Source organism: Phragmites australis, chromosome 5 (genome assembly GCF_958298935.1).
Source record: "Phragmites australis chromosome 5, lpPhrAust1.1, whole genome shotgun sequence".
In the NCBI taxonomy this organism is placed as follows: Eukaryota; Viridiplantae; Streptophyta; class Magnoliopsida; order Poales; family Poaceae; genus Phragmites; species Phragmites australis.
In genome coordinates, this window is record NC_084925.1 from 25727545 (window position 1) to 25744964 (window position 17420).

General features: G+C 49.5%; 2 protein-coding genes and 1 pseudogene across 2 annotated transcripts; all 3 read right to left on the reverse strand.

Annotated features, from left to right (window-relative positions):
* Nucleotides 1-2890: 2890 nt before the first annotated feature.
* Nucleotides 2891-4574, reverse strand: LOC133917893 (uncharacterized). Its single transcript, XM_062361718.1, has 2 exons — nucleotides 3321-4574; nucleotides 2891-3196 (listed from the first exon to the last, which is right to left on the reverse strand). Exons 1-2 carry the CDS (start codon nucleotides 4572-4574, stop codon nucleotides 2891-2893), a joined length of 1560 nt encoding a protein of 519 aa, XP_062217702.1.
* A 183-nt stretch (nucleotides 4575-4757) lies between these two features.
* Nucleotides 4758-5638, reverse strand: LOC133917894 (uncharacterized; annotated as a pseudogene).
* A 6545-nt stretch (nucleotides 5639-12183) lies between these two features.
* On the reverse strand, nucleotides 12184-15483 carry LOC133919018 (heat stress transcription factor A-3-like). The gene is made up of 2 exons (XM_062363202.1): nucleotides 14733-15483; nucleotides 12184-13586 (listed from the first exon to the last, which is right to left on the reverse strand). Exons 1-2 carry the CDS (start codon nucleotides 15153-15155, stop codon nucleotides 12465-12467), a joined length of 1545 nt encoding a protein of 514 aa, XP_062219186.1. The 5' UTR covers nucleotides 15156-15483; the 3' UTR covers nucleotides 12184-12464.
* Between the last annotated feature and the right edge of the window lie 1937 nt (nucleotides 15484-17420).

Genomic DNA, 17420 nt, shown 5'->3' on the forward strand with positions numbered 1-17420 from the left:
ACAGGGAAAAACTTAGAGCTAATCGTGGCAGTTAAGCTGCCCTACATGCGCGGCATGCACGCCTGACGATCGGGCATGGCCACGACCACGAACTTGCCGCGCAGGACCCGGACGCACTCCCGCATGAACTTGCATGCGACGAGCTCCACAGAACGCGCACAGCCGAGCAAACTGGACTGTGCGCACTAACTTATTCAAAGCAAATTGCAGAACGGAAACTAAAACATGGAGACGTGGTGACGCGCAGGAGAATATGACAACATTCTCCCCCTTAATCCTCGACGCGATCACCAGAATGCTTGTTGACGCCGATCTTGATGCGCAACTCCTGGAAGCGGACACGACCGAGCGCCTTGGTCAGGATGTCCGCCAGTTGAAGTTCAGTCGCCGTGTAGCTGATGACAATCCTGTTCTCGTCGACACACTCTCGAATGTAGTGGTAGCGCACATCAATATGCTTACTCCGATCGTGGAAGACGGGATTCTTACTCAATGCAATGGCGGATTGATTGTCCACCATGAGCTCCGGTGCTCGAGACTCAAAGCTAGTCATGTCAGCTAGGAGTCGAGCTAGCCAGACACCTTGGCACGCCGCTGTCGCCGCCGCGATGTACTCCGCCTCACATGAAGACAGAGCAACCACTTTTTGCTTCGCCGATTGCCAGGTGATGGGGTTGCCGCCGAGGAAGAAGATGACGCCGCTTGTGCTCTTGCGAGTGTCGATGTCTCCGGCCATGTCAGCATCGCTGTAGCCGATCAATCTTGGACGCCCCTCCTCGTGCCTGGTGTAGTGGATGCCGTGATCACGCGTACCGGCCACGTAGCGTAGCACACGCTTCACCGCGATCAGATGATCCTCAGCCGGCTGCTCCATGAATCGGCTAAGATAGCCCACCGCGAACGCCAGGTCCGGCCTGGTGTGCAGCAGGTACCTCAGTCCGCCGATGACACGCCGGTACTTCGTGGCGTTCACCGGCGAGTTGGTGCTTCTCTTGCTCAGCTTCTGCCTCGGCTCCATGGGCGTAAGGCTTGGATTGCACGTGCTCAGCCCGGTGCGCTCCAGCAACTTTCCTGCATACGCGGCTTGACACAGCTTGATGCCGTCCGAGCCTTGACTCACCTCGATCCCAAGGTAGTAGGACAGCAGACCCAGATCACTCATCTGGAACATCTTCTTCATCTCGAGCTTGAACGCCGCGATCTCCTCGCAGTTGGTTCCGGTGATGATCAGATCATCAACATAGACGCCGACCACCAACCGTGCTCCTCTGCTCCGCGTGTACACGCCATGCTCGGAGCTGCTCTTCTTGAAGCCAAGAGACACCATGGTGGCATCAAGCTTGGCGTTCCAGGCTCTGGGGGCCTGATGGAGCCCGTAGAGGGCCTTGCGGAGGCACAGCACCTTGTGCTTGTTGTCGTCGTCGATGAAGCCGGGCGGTTGAGCGACGTACACCTCCTCCTTGAGCTCGCCGTTGAGGAAGGCGCTTTTCACGTCCATGTGGTGCACTTCCCAGCGCTCGTGCGCTGCCAACGCCAGCATCACGCGCACGGACTCGATGCGCGCCACCGGCGCAAAGACCTCGTCGAAGTCAATCCCGGCGCGTTGTACGTACCCTTTGGCCACCAGCCGCGCCTTGTGCCGCACCACCTCACCGTTCTCGTCGCGCTTCACCTTGAAGACCCACTTCAGCCCAATGGCTTTGTGGCTGGCCGGGAGCGTGGCGAGCTCCCAGGTGCCGTTGTCCTCGATGGACTTCATCTCGTCGTGCATAGCTTGGCGCCAGCTTGCCTCGTGCTCTGCTTCAGCGAACGTCGAGGGTTCGTCGGCCGATGTGAAGTGCAGCTCCTCGTCGAGCACCCGGCGTGCGAGGCCAGGCGGCGAGGAAGGGCCGATCATGGAGTCGATGGCGCGGAACCTCAACGGAGCATCGTCGTGGTCGACGTCGAGGTCCGGCTGCAGTTTAGCTGGTGGCGAGACAAACTCCGGCGGCTCTGGTTCAGCTTGTTCAGCCGCCGGTGGCGAGGAGGGAGTACGACTCGGTGCAAGGGATGGCGAGGTAGGAGCATGTGCTGCCCCCTCGACAAGCTCGGTGGCGAACTCGACGACGAACGGCTCGTAGGTGTTCCCGGTGGAGTCGTCGCCACCCTCCCAGCGCCACTGCCCGGCCTCGTCAAAGACGACGTCGCGTGACACGACGACGCGCTTCGCGACCGGATCATAGCAACGGTAGGCCTTGGACCCATGCTCGTAGCCGATGAAGATTGCCGGGGAGCTGCGGTCGTCAAGATTCTTCTGGTGTGGGCGCGTGTTCTTGACGTGCGTGATGTAGCCGAAGGTGCGGAAGTAGTGGACCGCCGGCCGCTCTCCGTACCACGCCTCGTACGGGGTCTTGCCATTGAGCGCGCACGTCGGAGCTCGGTTGAGGATATAGACGGCGTGGAGACGGCTTCGCCCCAGAAGTACGCCGGGAGACCCTTTGCCTTCAGCATGCAGCGCGCCATGGCGACCACACTCTGGTTGCGGCGCTCAACCACTCCGTTCTGCTGCGGAGAGTACGGAGCAGTGAGCTGCCGATGGACGCCGCGTTCCGCGCAGTACTCGCCGAATTGCACGGAGGTGAACTCCCCCCCCACGATCGGTGCGGAGGATCTTGAGCTTCCGGCTTGACTCGACCTCGACGGCGGCCTGGAAGTTCTTGATGGCCGACGGCGCTTGGTCTTTGCTTGACAGCAGGTGAAGCCACATGAATCTACTCAGATCATCGACCAGAAGTAGAAAGTATTGGTTACCACTGGGTGTGGCCGACGAAATCGGGCCGCACAGATCGCCGTGGACAAGGTCGAGGATGTTGCTTGCATGCCGGCGCGCCTGGTCGGGGAACGCGGCACGTCATTGCTTGCCGGCGAGGCAGCTGTCGCACACTTGCTCCACTTGTTCAAGCGGAGGGAGCCCGCGCACCATCTCCTTCTGGGCTAGCCGCCGGAGCGAGCCGAAGCTGATGTGCCCGTACCTGGCGTGCCAACGCCAGGCCGCCTCCGTGCTCCGCGCCGACAAGCACACGGGCTTGCCGATGCTCATCTCCAGGATGTAGAGGCGTGTCGCGGATCGCTGGACCTTCACGAGCAGTTGACGTTGCTGATCGAAGATGCGCAACAGGCCGGCGTTGATCTCCACTCTGCAGTCGGCTTCGTCCATCTGTCTGAGGCTCAGGATGTTGGCCGTCAGACGGGGAATGTAGTACACCCCCGTCAGTGCACGGTGCTCGCCGTTCTTGCACGTGAAGACGATGGTGCCGCGCCCTTCGATCTCCACCACGGACCGTGCCGCAGATGCCGGAGTCGAGCTCGGAGAATGCTCCCCGGGCGCCAGTCATGTGGTTCGTGGCCCCGGTGTCGAGCACCCATCGCTTGTACTCGCGCTCTTCCCTCGGGCCGAGCTGGGCGAAGACTCTCTGCTCTTGGATCTCGATGATGCGTCGCGGCGGCGGAGTTGGGGAAGGGTTCGCCGCGGCGTGCGCGGCTGGCGCCGGATTGAGGACGACGCCATGGGCCATCAGCAGGGCCTCGTCATGTTCATCACCCTCCTGAGCCAGATGGACCTGAGCTCGCTCGTTCCGCTTCTTAGACCTGCACACTTTGGCAAAATGGCCCTTTTTGCCACAGTAGTCACAAACATCATCAGGGCCCGCACCGCCGGTTTGGGCCAAGTTGTTGCTGTCACGCGCGCCGCCGCCGTTGCTGCCACGACTGCGTGATTTTTCGCCGCCGCGCCTGTTGCCGGAGCCGGAGCCGCCCTTGCTCGACTCGCCGTCTCGGATCTTGAGGCGGGCGGCCCACTCCTCTTCAGTGAGAAGGAGCCTGCCGCTGCTGTCCTTGACCGGGGCCGATGTGGACTTCTTCCTCTGCTCGACAGCGCGGAGGCGACCGGTGACTTCCTCCACCGAGACGATGTCCAGATCCATCAGGGTCTCAATGGAGATTGCCACTTGTTCCAGGTGGTCGGGGACGGAGTGTAGCAGTCGCTTGACGATGGCTTTGTCGGAGACGTCGTCGCCGAGGACGCGCAGCTGGTTCGCCACAGCTTGGAGTCGCAGCGTGAACTCTTCCACCAATTCGCTGGGTTTGAACGCCATCTCGGCGAACTCCCGGCGCAGCTTCTCAGCATTGGCCTCCTTGACGCTCTCGACGCCGACGCGGATGGTCTTGACTGCCTCCCACGCATCGTACGCGGAGTCCTTGCGCGCCAGTCCTGCTTGCATCTCCGGGGGCACAGCGCGGAGGAGCGCGGCGAGCGCGTTCCAGTCCTCGCGGTACTCGCCGACGCCGGTGGACACCACCTCCCACAGGCCCTGGGCCTGCAGGTTCACCATCACAACCGACGACCATTCATCGTAATTGGTACGCGTGAGAATGGGGTAGGGGATGGCGGCCGAGCTCCTCTCGACAACACGCTCGATGACTGTCTCACGGACGCCGTCGCGGCGCCGGGGTCGACGAGGTGGAGGAGACGAAGAAGCACGCCGCGGGGTTCGCATTGGTGAGCGCTCACCCTGCAGCCGTCCGGATGCTGACATCGCCGCCTAGGATCAAAACACGGCTCTGGTACCAAATGTTGGAGGTCACCGCGACTCTCGCCGTCGGTGAGCTCGGGAACGCACGCGAACACGAAGGTGGACACAGGTGTATGTTGCTGCAAAAACTGAGCTTAGCTATTTAACAGGGAAAAACTTAGAGCTAATCGTGGCAGTTAAGCTGCCCTACATGCGCGGCATGCACGCCTGACGATCGGGCATGGCCATGACCACGAACTTGCCGCGCAGGACCCGGACGCACTCCCGCATGAACTTGCATGCGACGAGCTCCACAGAACGCGCACAGCCGAGCAAACTGGACTGTGCGCACTAACTTATTCAAAGCAAATTGCAGAACGGAAACTAAAACATGGAGACGTGGTGACGCGCAGGAGTATATGACAACATCCGTGACGCGCCACTCGGTGCGCGCCATCACGTGCAGTGGCCACATGCTCCGCTGCACGGCCACGGTCACCAGGACCTTGCTCGGCGCGGCCCACGGGGCAGTAGCGCCGCCGCCGTCCGGGCCGGCTCGCCGGAAGCTGTGCCCCCTGACGCCGGCGAGCAGGTCCGGATGCGTCCGGGGTCTCTGCCTCAGCAAGTTGTCGCGCTGCTGCTGCTGCTGATCGGCCACGCCGCGGCCGTGGAACGACGCTGACCGCTGCGCGAGCGCCTCACGCAGCGCCACCCCCGCGGCCCTCTCCGCGTGCCGCTGCCGTCACCCGGCCTTCTGATCCACCGGCGGCGCAAGAGAAGGCATCTTTCTTGGATCGAGCGGTGTGACTGATCAGCAATTCAGCAGCAATGGATCTCAACTGGGCAGCTCGCGTATGATGAGGAGCGGATCGTGGATGCCGAGAGGAGAGGTTGGGTGACTGGACGATCATCTAGTTATCTGGAAGCAGCTAGCTCGCCAGGAAGCTTTGCAGCCTTGCAGGACAGGAGGATGAAGGCGGACAGAAGCACCGGAGTCCCTGATCCAGGCATTGCTGCTGTAATCGCACGCCTTGGTCCATTGTCCGATCCGGCACGGTGAAGCAGTCCTGTCGCAGCGCTGCTTGCTGCCATGTTTGACACTGTAAACCAGGTCGCTATCTCGTCGTCGTGCTCTCAAACCCCAACGATGATGGTGAGGTTGCGACTTGCAGTCACGAACCGAATCCAGACAATTTTGACTAGTTCGTGTTAAGGCACAACGGTTGCCGGAGCAAAATTGAGAACTAGAGAGTGGTATGTTTACAAAACAACTAAAAAGGTTTTATGAAAGCAATTTTGCTAAGGCTTTTCAGTTTAGTTTCTTTTTTCCCCCTTCGTTTTGCAATATTCATGTTCCGTGAATAAAATAGCAGAGAAACCTCCAAAAGTGTACTTCAATGTGGCTAGAGTTCACTGGCTGCTTAGTGAGAGGATTGAAAATGGCGGGAATTCCGGCTTTGCCTATGGCCATTTCACTGTTCTTGTCGAGCTCGAGAGAAGACGTTATGCGCCGTCCGATCTGGCTTTTGCAGTGAACTCCTCTCCATAACTTGGAGGCTTGGAGCGCATTCTTACAAGGCTGCGGGACGTTATGCGCCGTCCGATGTGGCTTTTGCAGTGAACTGCGATTGGGACTGGCGTGGGGGCCTAGGGGGAGACAGGATTTGCTATCCCTAGCGGCGGGAGAGCCGGAAATCTGTGCCGTCCATCATGCTGAGATATTAGTGAAGTTGCTATACATGCAGCGTATACGGGAACTGTATTTGTTGTTGCAGATGTACGATAGGATTATATCTGCAGAAAACTTTTCGGACTCGGGACACATGGAAGGTGTGGATGTGGACCGAATACTGTTGACATGGTTTTTCTATTGCTATGTTGGATGAAGCTCGTCTCGCATATTTACATAATCCTGCATGTTATAATAAATAATTTATAAGTTCATGTATTTTTAAAAGATATAGGATCATGTAAGAAGACTAACAAAATTAGTTTCATAATTTTTAGATTAGCAAAGAGTAAATTATGTATTTAACTTGGTTTAACAAATATATTTTCTTATAGAAAATTTTCAACTTTTTATAAGTATAAGTACTTTTATCATATAGATCATGTTACAAGGAAACCAACAAAATTTATTTCACTTGATTTGAAGCTCAGATGAATTAGTTATTGATTTTACAAGATTGAGCAAATTTTTAGTTTTTTTAACTTCACTGAAAATCGAGAAAATCGCTCGATAAATCGAGAAAACTGAGCAGTTACCGATATGTGGAAAATTCAAGAAAACCGCTTGATAAATTGAGAAAATCGCTCGGTAACCGGTCCGTACCGAGAGATGATTCTGATTAATTTTTGATCAAATTTCAAATTTTAGCAAATAAATTTTGTCCGAATTTCAACTGAATTTCGAGTAGTTATCACGAATTTTCGATTACCAGACGAACTCGGTAACCGAACCCCAATCGGTAAGTGAAACATTGACTGAGACTTTGGGACAGAGAGAGCTTCCTTCAATCAACTCGTTCGACGCTGTCTTCTCTCAAGAGTTGCAGTACTTTATCCAGGTGAGCAACATTCCTACCCGCTCCACAGCCAGTGGCGCTTGTAGCTCCAACTGCATTTGCAACTGTTTGCCTATATGATAAACTGCAAATAAAATTAATCACCAAAACCAAGCTATACCATTGTTTATCTACTGCTGGGCAATCTTAACTCGACATATTCAATGATCAGTTACTGCATATCTTAAAGGCATACAGTTCATCTAAATCCATGTTATGAGGTATCTTCATACCATGAGTTAACATGTTGGGATTAACCATTACGCAGACAAACATTCAAACAGGAAAAAACAACAGACAAACTACATTATCTACAAATTACTACTAATCCAAAAAAAAAATCAACAAATTACTGCTCTAGATTTTACATAAATTAGTACTGATCCCAAGGCAGACATCTTGTGTACAGGCAAAAATGCATAGTGTCAAATAAGATCATGACAAGTCTGTAACATCTAAACTTACTCAATTTGTCAGTCACTACATCTAATCACATGCAAATCAACTCAAGTAGGGCATGACTGTCCAGGTTGCAATGGTGACTATCAGGTTGACAAGGATGGTAAAAGCGATATTCCTTACCCCATAGAAACATAGAAACCAATACAATATGCATTATTTTGAACTGTGAGATGTCAAGCGTAGAATTCTCACAGCCAACTAATTATCTGCATACCATGGGCACAAAAGTCAGGATTAACAATTTAGCAGACAAGCTTCATATGGGGCAAATTCAACAAAGAGACCACATCATCTATAAATTACTTACAAGTCCAGAAAACTAAAAACCACCGATGCTCTAAGTTTCCTAAAATCAGTATTTGATTATCCCAGGAAGATGCCTATTAAACAATTAAACATGCACAAATGCAAATAACGTCAATTTGGGGCAAGTCATCAGTGTATGACAACCAAGCATACGAAATAAACCAGCCCTGCATCAACTCAGAGTCAGATAAAGCACACAGATAATCAAAAGAGTCAAGCAGTCACGCATGGGCAGCCAGTGCCGGACGTAAGGCCATCTTTAGTAGTTATCTTAAATTTTTATCCTCAAAAATATTATTATAATATCTCTTATCACTATTATAACATCTTTTATTTTTTCATCTCCAGCAGCTACCCTATTTCCTACCTTCTACTACTCTTTTCCTCCCTCCGGTCCCACTGTCAGCCTCGGTGAACAATACTCTACAGTGTTGCTACAGTGTTTTCCTCCCTTCGGACCCACTGTCGGTCACTGTGAACAGTTAGGTACTGCGGAAGACCGATTTCCAGTGCTACAGTTAGGTACTGTAGCACTAGATAACTCCACTACTGGAGTTGGTCTAAGCGCCCATGTCGGCAATGTGCTTCACTTGGATCATCACTGCCGCGTCCACCTCGGGGAACCGTGCCTCGTACATTCGGCACACCAGGTTCGACATCTTCGCTGGCGAAGGGGAGGTCCCACCGGAGTTGGAGTTGGAGTCAGAGGCGGGGGCAGTGGATCTAGGGTTTGGTTGGATCTCTCCGCTGTACCCCCGTGCGGATCCGTGACGGGCACATCCGCGCCACTGCGACGGGTTGCCGAGGACGATTTCGACCGCCGTCCCCGACGAGGGCCAAGACTCACTGCCGTCAGGGAGGGGCCAGATCTGGCACCGCCCCACCTCGACTTTTGCGCGCCGTCGCCGTCGCAGGCCCGACCACCTCACCTGTGCCGCCACCACTTACGATTTGGGTGTCCACCGATGAATGGGTGCTGTAGACCGGCGAACGTGCTCCTTGACGGTTGATTGCCGCTCCAAGGGAGAGGACGAGTGCTGCAGAAAACACTGTCCATCAAATCACCATAGCTGCTCTCCATCCTCGCTACGAACATCTCTAGAACAATCCACTTCTCTTCTTCCCTCCGCCTGGGTTCAAACGAGTTTGAACTCTGGTCGGTGTGCGGTTGCAATTGTTTAGTCCAGAAAAGTGACACAAGTGGGACCGTATGTAACATATCCACCGCCGTCGTCCACATAAGTGGCTCTCCAGCCTAGCAGCCTTTTTATTCCAAAATAAATTTTATATAATTCTATTTTAGAAAGATTTTATTCATATTATTTATCTCGTGATTTAATAACTGGACTAAAGAAAAGAAAAAGAAAGTAGATATATATCATCACAGAGAAAATGGTCTTTTGTAGGAAGAATTTCTATAAAATTTGCTTCCGCCGCTAGGGGCTTCAAATCATTTCCCGCCTAGGGGTTCGGGAAAAGATTGGTTAGTTAGGCTTAGTCATTCGACCACGTAACATATCTCGGGAGAGAGTAACGAGTTGCGGTGGAGCTCGTGTCTCCTGACGAGTGGTGACGAACGATGACGACTTCGGTAATCGAGGCAGGTTATACCCAAGCTATACCGATATATACAGGGGTGAATCCAGCACCAAAACGAGGGGTGCCTATATATTCATTATTTATTGTAGTTATTTTTAGAAGTGATTTTAGATTAGTGCACTCCTTATATAAGCGTCTGTTTAGTTCGATGGACGGAGCGAGCCAGGAAATAGCCATCTACTTTGGATGGGTGGATGTGCTGGATGGGGTGGCCAGCCTCTCTCAGATGTTGGACAGAGCCATCCGGCGAAAACGATTAGATGGAGGGATCCTATTTGTGCTCGTTCAACTAGTCCACGCCTCGTGGGTAGTGTTTTTCATTTAACACAATAATTTATTTGGAGTATATTATTGTAACTATTTTTAGTAGTGATTTTAGATAGTGCACTCCTTTCATAAGCTTTCGTTTAGTTTGATGGATGGAGCGAGCCGGGAGATAGCATCTACTTTTCTTTGTGTTAGGATCGGTAGATGTGTTGGATGGGGTGACCAGCCTCTCTCATATGTTGGACAGAGCCATCCGGAGAAAACGACTGGATAGAGGGATCCCGTTCGTGCTAGTTCGTGTCTAGTGGATAGCGTTTTTCATCTAACATAACAATTTATTTAGAGTATATAATAGTCTAAAAATTCTAAATATTTTTATGAGTAAATTAGAGCTTACTAGAAATTCATTTTAATTGGTTTGATTTAAAAATCTTGAGCCAATATTTAGTTAAAATTCTCAAAAAAACCTACTTTTATAACTTCTAACAATTTTTAATGCTTCAAATAAATTTCCAAAAATCTAAAAAAATCAATAATATTTTTCTCATATAATTTACTAATTTATAAAAATATTTTCAATCTTAAGTTATTTGGTGAAAAAGTAAGTTCCTCCATAATGCTTATTTATATGTATTTTTATCATTTTATATGATATTATTTTTTAATCCAATTTAAATTCAAATATATATAAATTCATTCAAATGCTTGTGGAATGCATAGAAATATGAATAGATTATCCTATCCACTATAATATCACAAAACAAACAGAAAACTAACTCGTCCTATCCACTCTAATTTCACCAACTAAATAAAAAAACTAGTTTATTTCACCTATCCCAACTAAAAAAAAATTAAATCATCATATCAGAAAAAATAAATAATCTTATTTCATATAACCTCGTTGTCAAAACAAACGCACCCTAAGATGGCGTTGTCCCTCCCGGTATGCATGCCAACTTAGGACTAAGAACTCTGTACTGAATATTTCAGTTATTGCATACATCAAAGTAACTTTCTTTTTGCGTTTTAAACGTGACCTCTGCCTGTCTGTTGGTCACGCTAGATCGTACAAATATAGTCGTCAGACTGCAAGAAAAATGTTTCGTATAAATAGGGAGCAATCATTAGCATGGTAAAATTGTTTCACGAATTACAAGTAAAAAAACTAAGTTGATGGAACAAAAAACATGGCAATCATCACGTCATTCAAGACGAACCGATTCAATTCCTCCACTGACCTGTCGAACCAGGTTTCCACCTCTGTGGAAGAGGTGAACGTACGTGGTGAAATCTCCTCCCAGTATGTGTCCACTCGTCTACTTCTTAGCGTGTCAGGGCCAACTACAAGCAAAATTGAATTTGTTTCAGGAAACAGATTTGCATGTATGGTTTTTTACAATGGCCACCACCGGCTCGGCGTTCTTAACCATCTTCAACTATATTTCTTTCATTTAATTCTCTTCTCGATTTTTTTCTCCGTTCTTATTTTCTTTATTTTCTCTTATCTCCAGCAGCTTTCATTCGAGAAGAAAAATAAAAGGAAATGAGAGATAATCCCGTCCTAAAGGGAATGAATTTAGGAATCTCTTCGTGACGGGAACCGTAAAGGAAAACTGTTAATGCGTTAAAGGGAAAAAAATCCCTTCACGACGGGAATCTGGACTGTAAAGAAAACCTTAGTCCATCTCCAGCAACTACCTCAAAAACACTATTACAACATCCCCTATCACTATTACAGTATCCCTTATTTTTTTTATCTCCAGCAGCTACCCTATTTTCTACATTCTACTCCTTTTTTTCTTTCTCCGATCCCACTATCCGCCTCTGTGAACAGCACAGATACAGTACTGCTACAGTACCAACGTTGCTTTCTTCCTCCAGGCCCACTGGCAGTCTCTGCGAACAATGTTGCTACAGTGTTACGGTGCTGCATAACTCCACAAATTTGCAGGTCCAAGATCTCTCTGCAATACTGTAGCACTGGGTACCAATTCTGCTGGAGATGCTACAGTGACCCCTCAAAATACTGTAGCGCTGAATCTACATTCCTCTGCTGGAGGGTCTTAGCCATAGTCTTAGATCACCAAACAAACTCAGCTTAGCACAACTTATTCAGGATAGGTTTTGGTTTTGTCTGTATTGTACTAGTACTACTTCTTCATTCTTGCAGGATTCATCAGGATAATTGCGGGAGGATCACAAATATAGCAAACATCGATCAGACCACAGCATAACACACTGTGATGCACAAACAAGCACATACATGAGCCACAAAATTCAACCATTTCCTTTCTGAAGGTGGTAATATTCAGCCATCTGATAAAGAGAGAAGGAGACAAGAACGCATCGGCATTGGCAGAGCACAGTTACAAATTGCTTGGCTCAGAGAATGGGATAAGTTTTAATTCCATTGCTCATTGCAAGGCAGTCGCAAGGAAAGAAAACAAACCAATGATAATTGAGAACAAAAAGAATCGGCCGGAGCAGTTATCAGCTGCTCTGAACAAATCGTAGGATAGAAGTTTCCATTAAAAAACACTAGGATGAATGAATGGGAAACAAAAACACACTACTACGACTTCTTAATGCCATAGTGGGTATATCTAGGAGTTCAGTGACCTCCTAAATATCAAATTAACTACAGCAGCGTCCATAGCTAATTGTAATATTTAGGTGGATAAAGCATCACACCCTGTTCTCTCACACGGCATTTGATCTACGGCTTCGTCATATCTCGTTGCTGTTGCTGCTGAAGAGTAGGGTCATCAATAGCACACTTGTCCAGGTGCAGATCTCCCTCATCCAGTGCCTGGAAATCGAGATCCCAGAATTTCTCAGGCTTGTTGGCAATGCCCATTAGATAGGGATCGCTAGCAAGGCTACTGAAGGCTTGTTGACTGGTGCCACTGCAAGAGCTTTGCAGAGCTGCTGAGGCATCCATGCTCCACATCTGTTCTTCATCAGCATCCATCACCTTGCCCGCTGTCTCTAACATGGTGCCTGAGAGGATCCCCATATTGTCGGATAACGATCTGAGGCAGCCGGCTTCAGAAGAGGTAGTATCCAATCCTGGGCACATCACATTCTTTCCCTTGGACTTGCCAATTGTGGGGTCCTGGCCAAGAGAACCAGAAGCTGGATGCATCTCCAGTAGCTCAGCTCCACTCCCGAGCTCAAGTTCTTCTTGGGTGTCGAACCCCTGAATCAGTGCCCCCATGTCCTCTGGTGCATCGACTCCTTCAAGCCCAATGTTGTCTGGATGCATACCAAAGTTGAGATCATCGTCTTCCAAAAGAAGATTATGAAGGTCTGCAATGTCGTCGTGCATGCTTGCAGCCATAGGAGAACTTGCAGGAAAATGTGAACCACTCTCTCGGGCATACTGTGAGCTGGACTCACCTGATTCTATGCTGCCATGTGGTACATGCTTCATAAACTTTCTTTTCACCCTGGTAGAGTCCATCTCCTGCTCCCTGTGCAGCTTCAGTTGCCTCACAAAACTAGGGTTCTGAAGGAGCTTGGCCAGGAAAGAGACCATCTGCTTCTGCCGGTCCTCCGCCAATTCTAGCCTATGATTAAGCGTGCTCATGTGCTCAATTGTCTGACGGTGCTCCTGTTTCAGTCTGGCCACCTCCTCAAGCAGTGTGTTCTTCTCTCTTCTCAGCGTGTGGAGCTCAGGGTCCAGGTTGGATTCTCCAGAAGAAGAGCCAGGCTGAATGCTGCTTTGTTGCGTTGGGGAGGACCTGCGCCTGACAATTCTCTTCAACAGATGTTTGCTATCTTGCAGAAAATCTTCATGAGCAAACTCCCATCTGTCAGCATGAACCTTGCGGAAGCCCTGAATATCAAGGACAAAATGTTGTACTCATCAGAAAAAAGGGGCGAAATATCACCATTAAAGAAACAAACAACATTTCATTTGATGCAGTCAATTTGACAAAAGCCCTCAATTATACTGTCAACTACACCAAAACCTACCAAGAAACTAGTTTCCACTTGTCACTAATCAAGAACTGAATTTCTGTTAGTTCAACTAGTACTATTTGACCCTAGCCTGATTATATTCTATTGGGAAACTAGCTTGCAGTGGACTGGAAAAATAAATCAGTAGAGGAGTACATGCTCTAGGTTTTATGCAATCAAGCAAGAACATAGAACATGAGTATGAAACCAAATTGACCCATGTTAGTATGTTTCCCCTTTCAATCCTACTAGTACTACAGAGATACTAAACTTGTCTTAACCAAAAGACTGCATCAAATGAGCGGTACAACGAAATTGAAAGGTATCTGAAGTGCTGTACCACAGTACTGAGCAATCTGCTGAAAGTGTTGAAATAAATGTAGCTATAAATATGGCGCCAGAGATAGTAAGCTACAAAAAGTAAACCCCAAACCTGTGGAACAGGGGAGCTGGGAGAAAAGGCATAGCCGCACAGGGCAGCAAACAACGAACGAAGCATTTGGCAGCACTTGACAGGGTAAAAGAAACGAACTTGCAGTAAAGCCTATTGATGTATGCCTCTAAATAAAGAATCTAACTGCAATAGAACTGCGTATGCACATTGGATCGTGAAGCTTACCTTTCACCTCTAGGCTCTAGCGCGAGAGCGTGGCTTTCCAGCAAATGGATTAAGCTTGCCCGTCCCAGGATCTACTCCTCAGGATTGTTTCAGTCATAACCCAATTAACATTTCCACACGGCCAGTTTCGTATTACATGTTGCTATTCCGCTCACTCAAGAAAGCAAGAAAAGTACATACTTCATATACACGGCAGATTTTACAAGATTCACATGATACAACACCAAGAACCGTAAGAACCAAAAAAAGAAACAAATCGGCAATCTACACGGAAGCAAGAATCTCAGGCATCCAAGATCATCAATAACAGAACAGGGGACCATGATCTATAGGCACAAGCAGAGTATATCAAGAACAGAATGATAGATCATAAGGGGGGTCAGGAAAGGATCCTGTACGCACATAGGTGTTGAGCTGCCTGACGAAGCTGGAGAAGTTGTTGTGCTTGAAGTGGTGCGGGAGCACATCGCGTGCGAAGGTGGAAGGGTCCCAGACCACGAAGCTGTTGCCCGCGGCGCCCCAGGAGATGACTCCGTTCAGCGCCGGCTCGCTCACCAGGTCGTACGTCTTGGACAGGAAGGGCGGCAGCTGCGGGCCCTGCAGCAGCGCCTCCAGCGGCCTTGGCGGCTCAGCCGGCACCGCCACCGCCGGCCCCGGCCCCGGCATCAGCTCGTCCAGGGGCACGAAGGGGCCCGGGGACGACAGCTCCAGCGGCGCTTCGTCCTCGAGCTTGGGCTCCAGCAGCGCGGCGGCCTCCATGGATGCGGAGGCGGCGGTGTAGGCGTCGGGGTTATTAGCGTGGGCGTGCGTGCGGTCGCGGCCCATGGCGGCATGCTACGGGTGCGGGTGCGAGGGTGGGAGGCGGGGGAAGGAGATGGGCGGCGAGGCGCAGCGCGGCGCGGAATTTATAGGCTTCGGGTGGAACCGACATACTGTGCGGCGCGGCCATCGGCGGGCGCTCCGCGTGGACAGCCGGGGACTGCAGGGAGACCCGGCGCTGCGCTCGTGCGTGCCGGGCGCGAGGCTGTGTTTTCGATGGGTTTTGGGCGATCGCAGGCGGGGCCCGGGCCACTTGGCGCCGGGGCTGCGGGCCACACCGCACGGCGAGGCGGTGCGCTACAGGGGACGCGGGCGGAAATATCTGGGTAGAAACTGGAGAGGAAAGCGCAGCTCCGTTTGCTTACTGGCGAAGAGAGGACGGGATATTTTCGGGGCGGGGTTCAGGTGGGTGTGTGGAGTCAGTGGCGTGGCAGGGTGAGGTGGGGACGGCGCCGGGTCCGCATGTAAGCCGCTGGCCGGGGCGGGTGAGGACTACAAGACGGGGATGAGGTCATGGGGCCGCGGTCGGCGCTGGTTTATGTCGTCAGCAGGTGAGCCACGGTAACTCAACCGGAATATATATTTCCAGCTAATGCGTTGATATTTTTGTTTTGCGAAACATTAATATTCCATTCTATTTTTTTTAAGAGGAGGGCAGCTGAATTAACTGGTTCTTGGAGGTTGCTCTTGGAGAGCGATTCGAGTTCGAGTCCTAATGGGTTAATATTCATTCTAACCATAAAACTTCATATATTTTAGACATTCAATATGAACATGTGTCAGGGAAGAAAGTCGTGCCCCAACGGCGGTTTTCGGTGGGAGATTAATTCAGGGGTTCCTTCGTCACTAGTTTTAGATGAAGTTTCAGAGAGGCAGGAGTACGGCCCGATAGAGAAGGTTGGCACCGGGGTGTCGTCGGCTACGAGTGACGGAGAAAGTGTAAAAATGGAGAGGTTAGTATGACGACGATAGCGGGCATGGATCCAATGGCCAAAGCACCACTGGAGGTAGACGGGAGGTGAAGGAGCTAGGCAGGAAAGAAAAACAAAAACGTACGCTGAAAAAAAAGCAACCACCTTACTTTACCTATCAATTTCTGCAATTTTGCACCCACAGCTCATAACAAACTACATTTGTTGTACTAATATCAACATAATAACGGCTAGCACTCACTCCGTACCCCGGCCATAAAAAGTAAAAAAAACGAACAAGTAAAAGTTTGATTTGTGAATGATACTCCGCAGTTACATTGGTGTTTTTCTTTCTTTCTTGGAACACTTATGTAACTAGAGGTACGTGATTTCGACATACCATTAAGTATCCAAGTAAACCCTGCTATGTCACGGGACAACTGGCGGGAGCGGGAAGAAGGCGAGCGTTGGCTTTGCTTCTGTTCCGCATCTCGCGCCCGAAAGAAACCGCGAGGCTAGATCACAATGGACTTTCTGATGGCCTGCGTAATGCTTTTGACTAGTACTGTTATTAATTTAGGCTGTCCCATTTGACATGCTTTTGGCTAGTATTATTAATTTAGCACAGTGAAACTTATAAATGCCAGCAGAACAAAGTGTCGAAGAAAAAATAGCAGCAAGGCAAAGAATCATGGCGACAACGACGTATAAGGTCATGATGCTAATAGACTCATGAAACTTGGAGAAGGCGGTTAGATAACAAGTGATGTGACTGGGTGCGGAAATGCCCGATTAACACTATAAAAAATCATTATTAGGGTTCGTTCAGAACAGCCATCTGTGCTCATTTTTGAATCGGGTACTGCATAATCGACTGTGATAGTATGAAAGTATTAAGTACTGGTTGTGGAATTGTTAGTATTAGCTTAGTATCACTGTCGGTTTGAGTCACGAACCGATATCACTATTATCACTGTCAGTTTAAACCACGAACACGTAGTGATATCACCACTTTTACTATCGATCTGAGCCATGAACCAACAGTGATATTACCATTATCCCTGTCTATTTGAATCGACGAACCAACAATGATACATCTATTATCACTGCATGTTTGAGCCATGAACGACAATGGTACTTTCACACAAAAAAACTAATATATATATATGTGAGAAACAGTGACGTTCTAAGAGGGGTGGATGAATTAGAACACTTAAAAACTAATAGTTTTAAAAACTTCACAAGATAAATCTATATCAATTTCTATCTAAATGTGCTCTAATTTTATCTAGCATGTCCACTTTACCGTTCAAAAAGGCTTGCAACAAAATCTAGGAAGGTAAATTGCAAGTACGTAAAT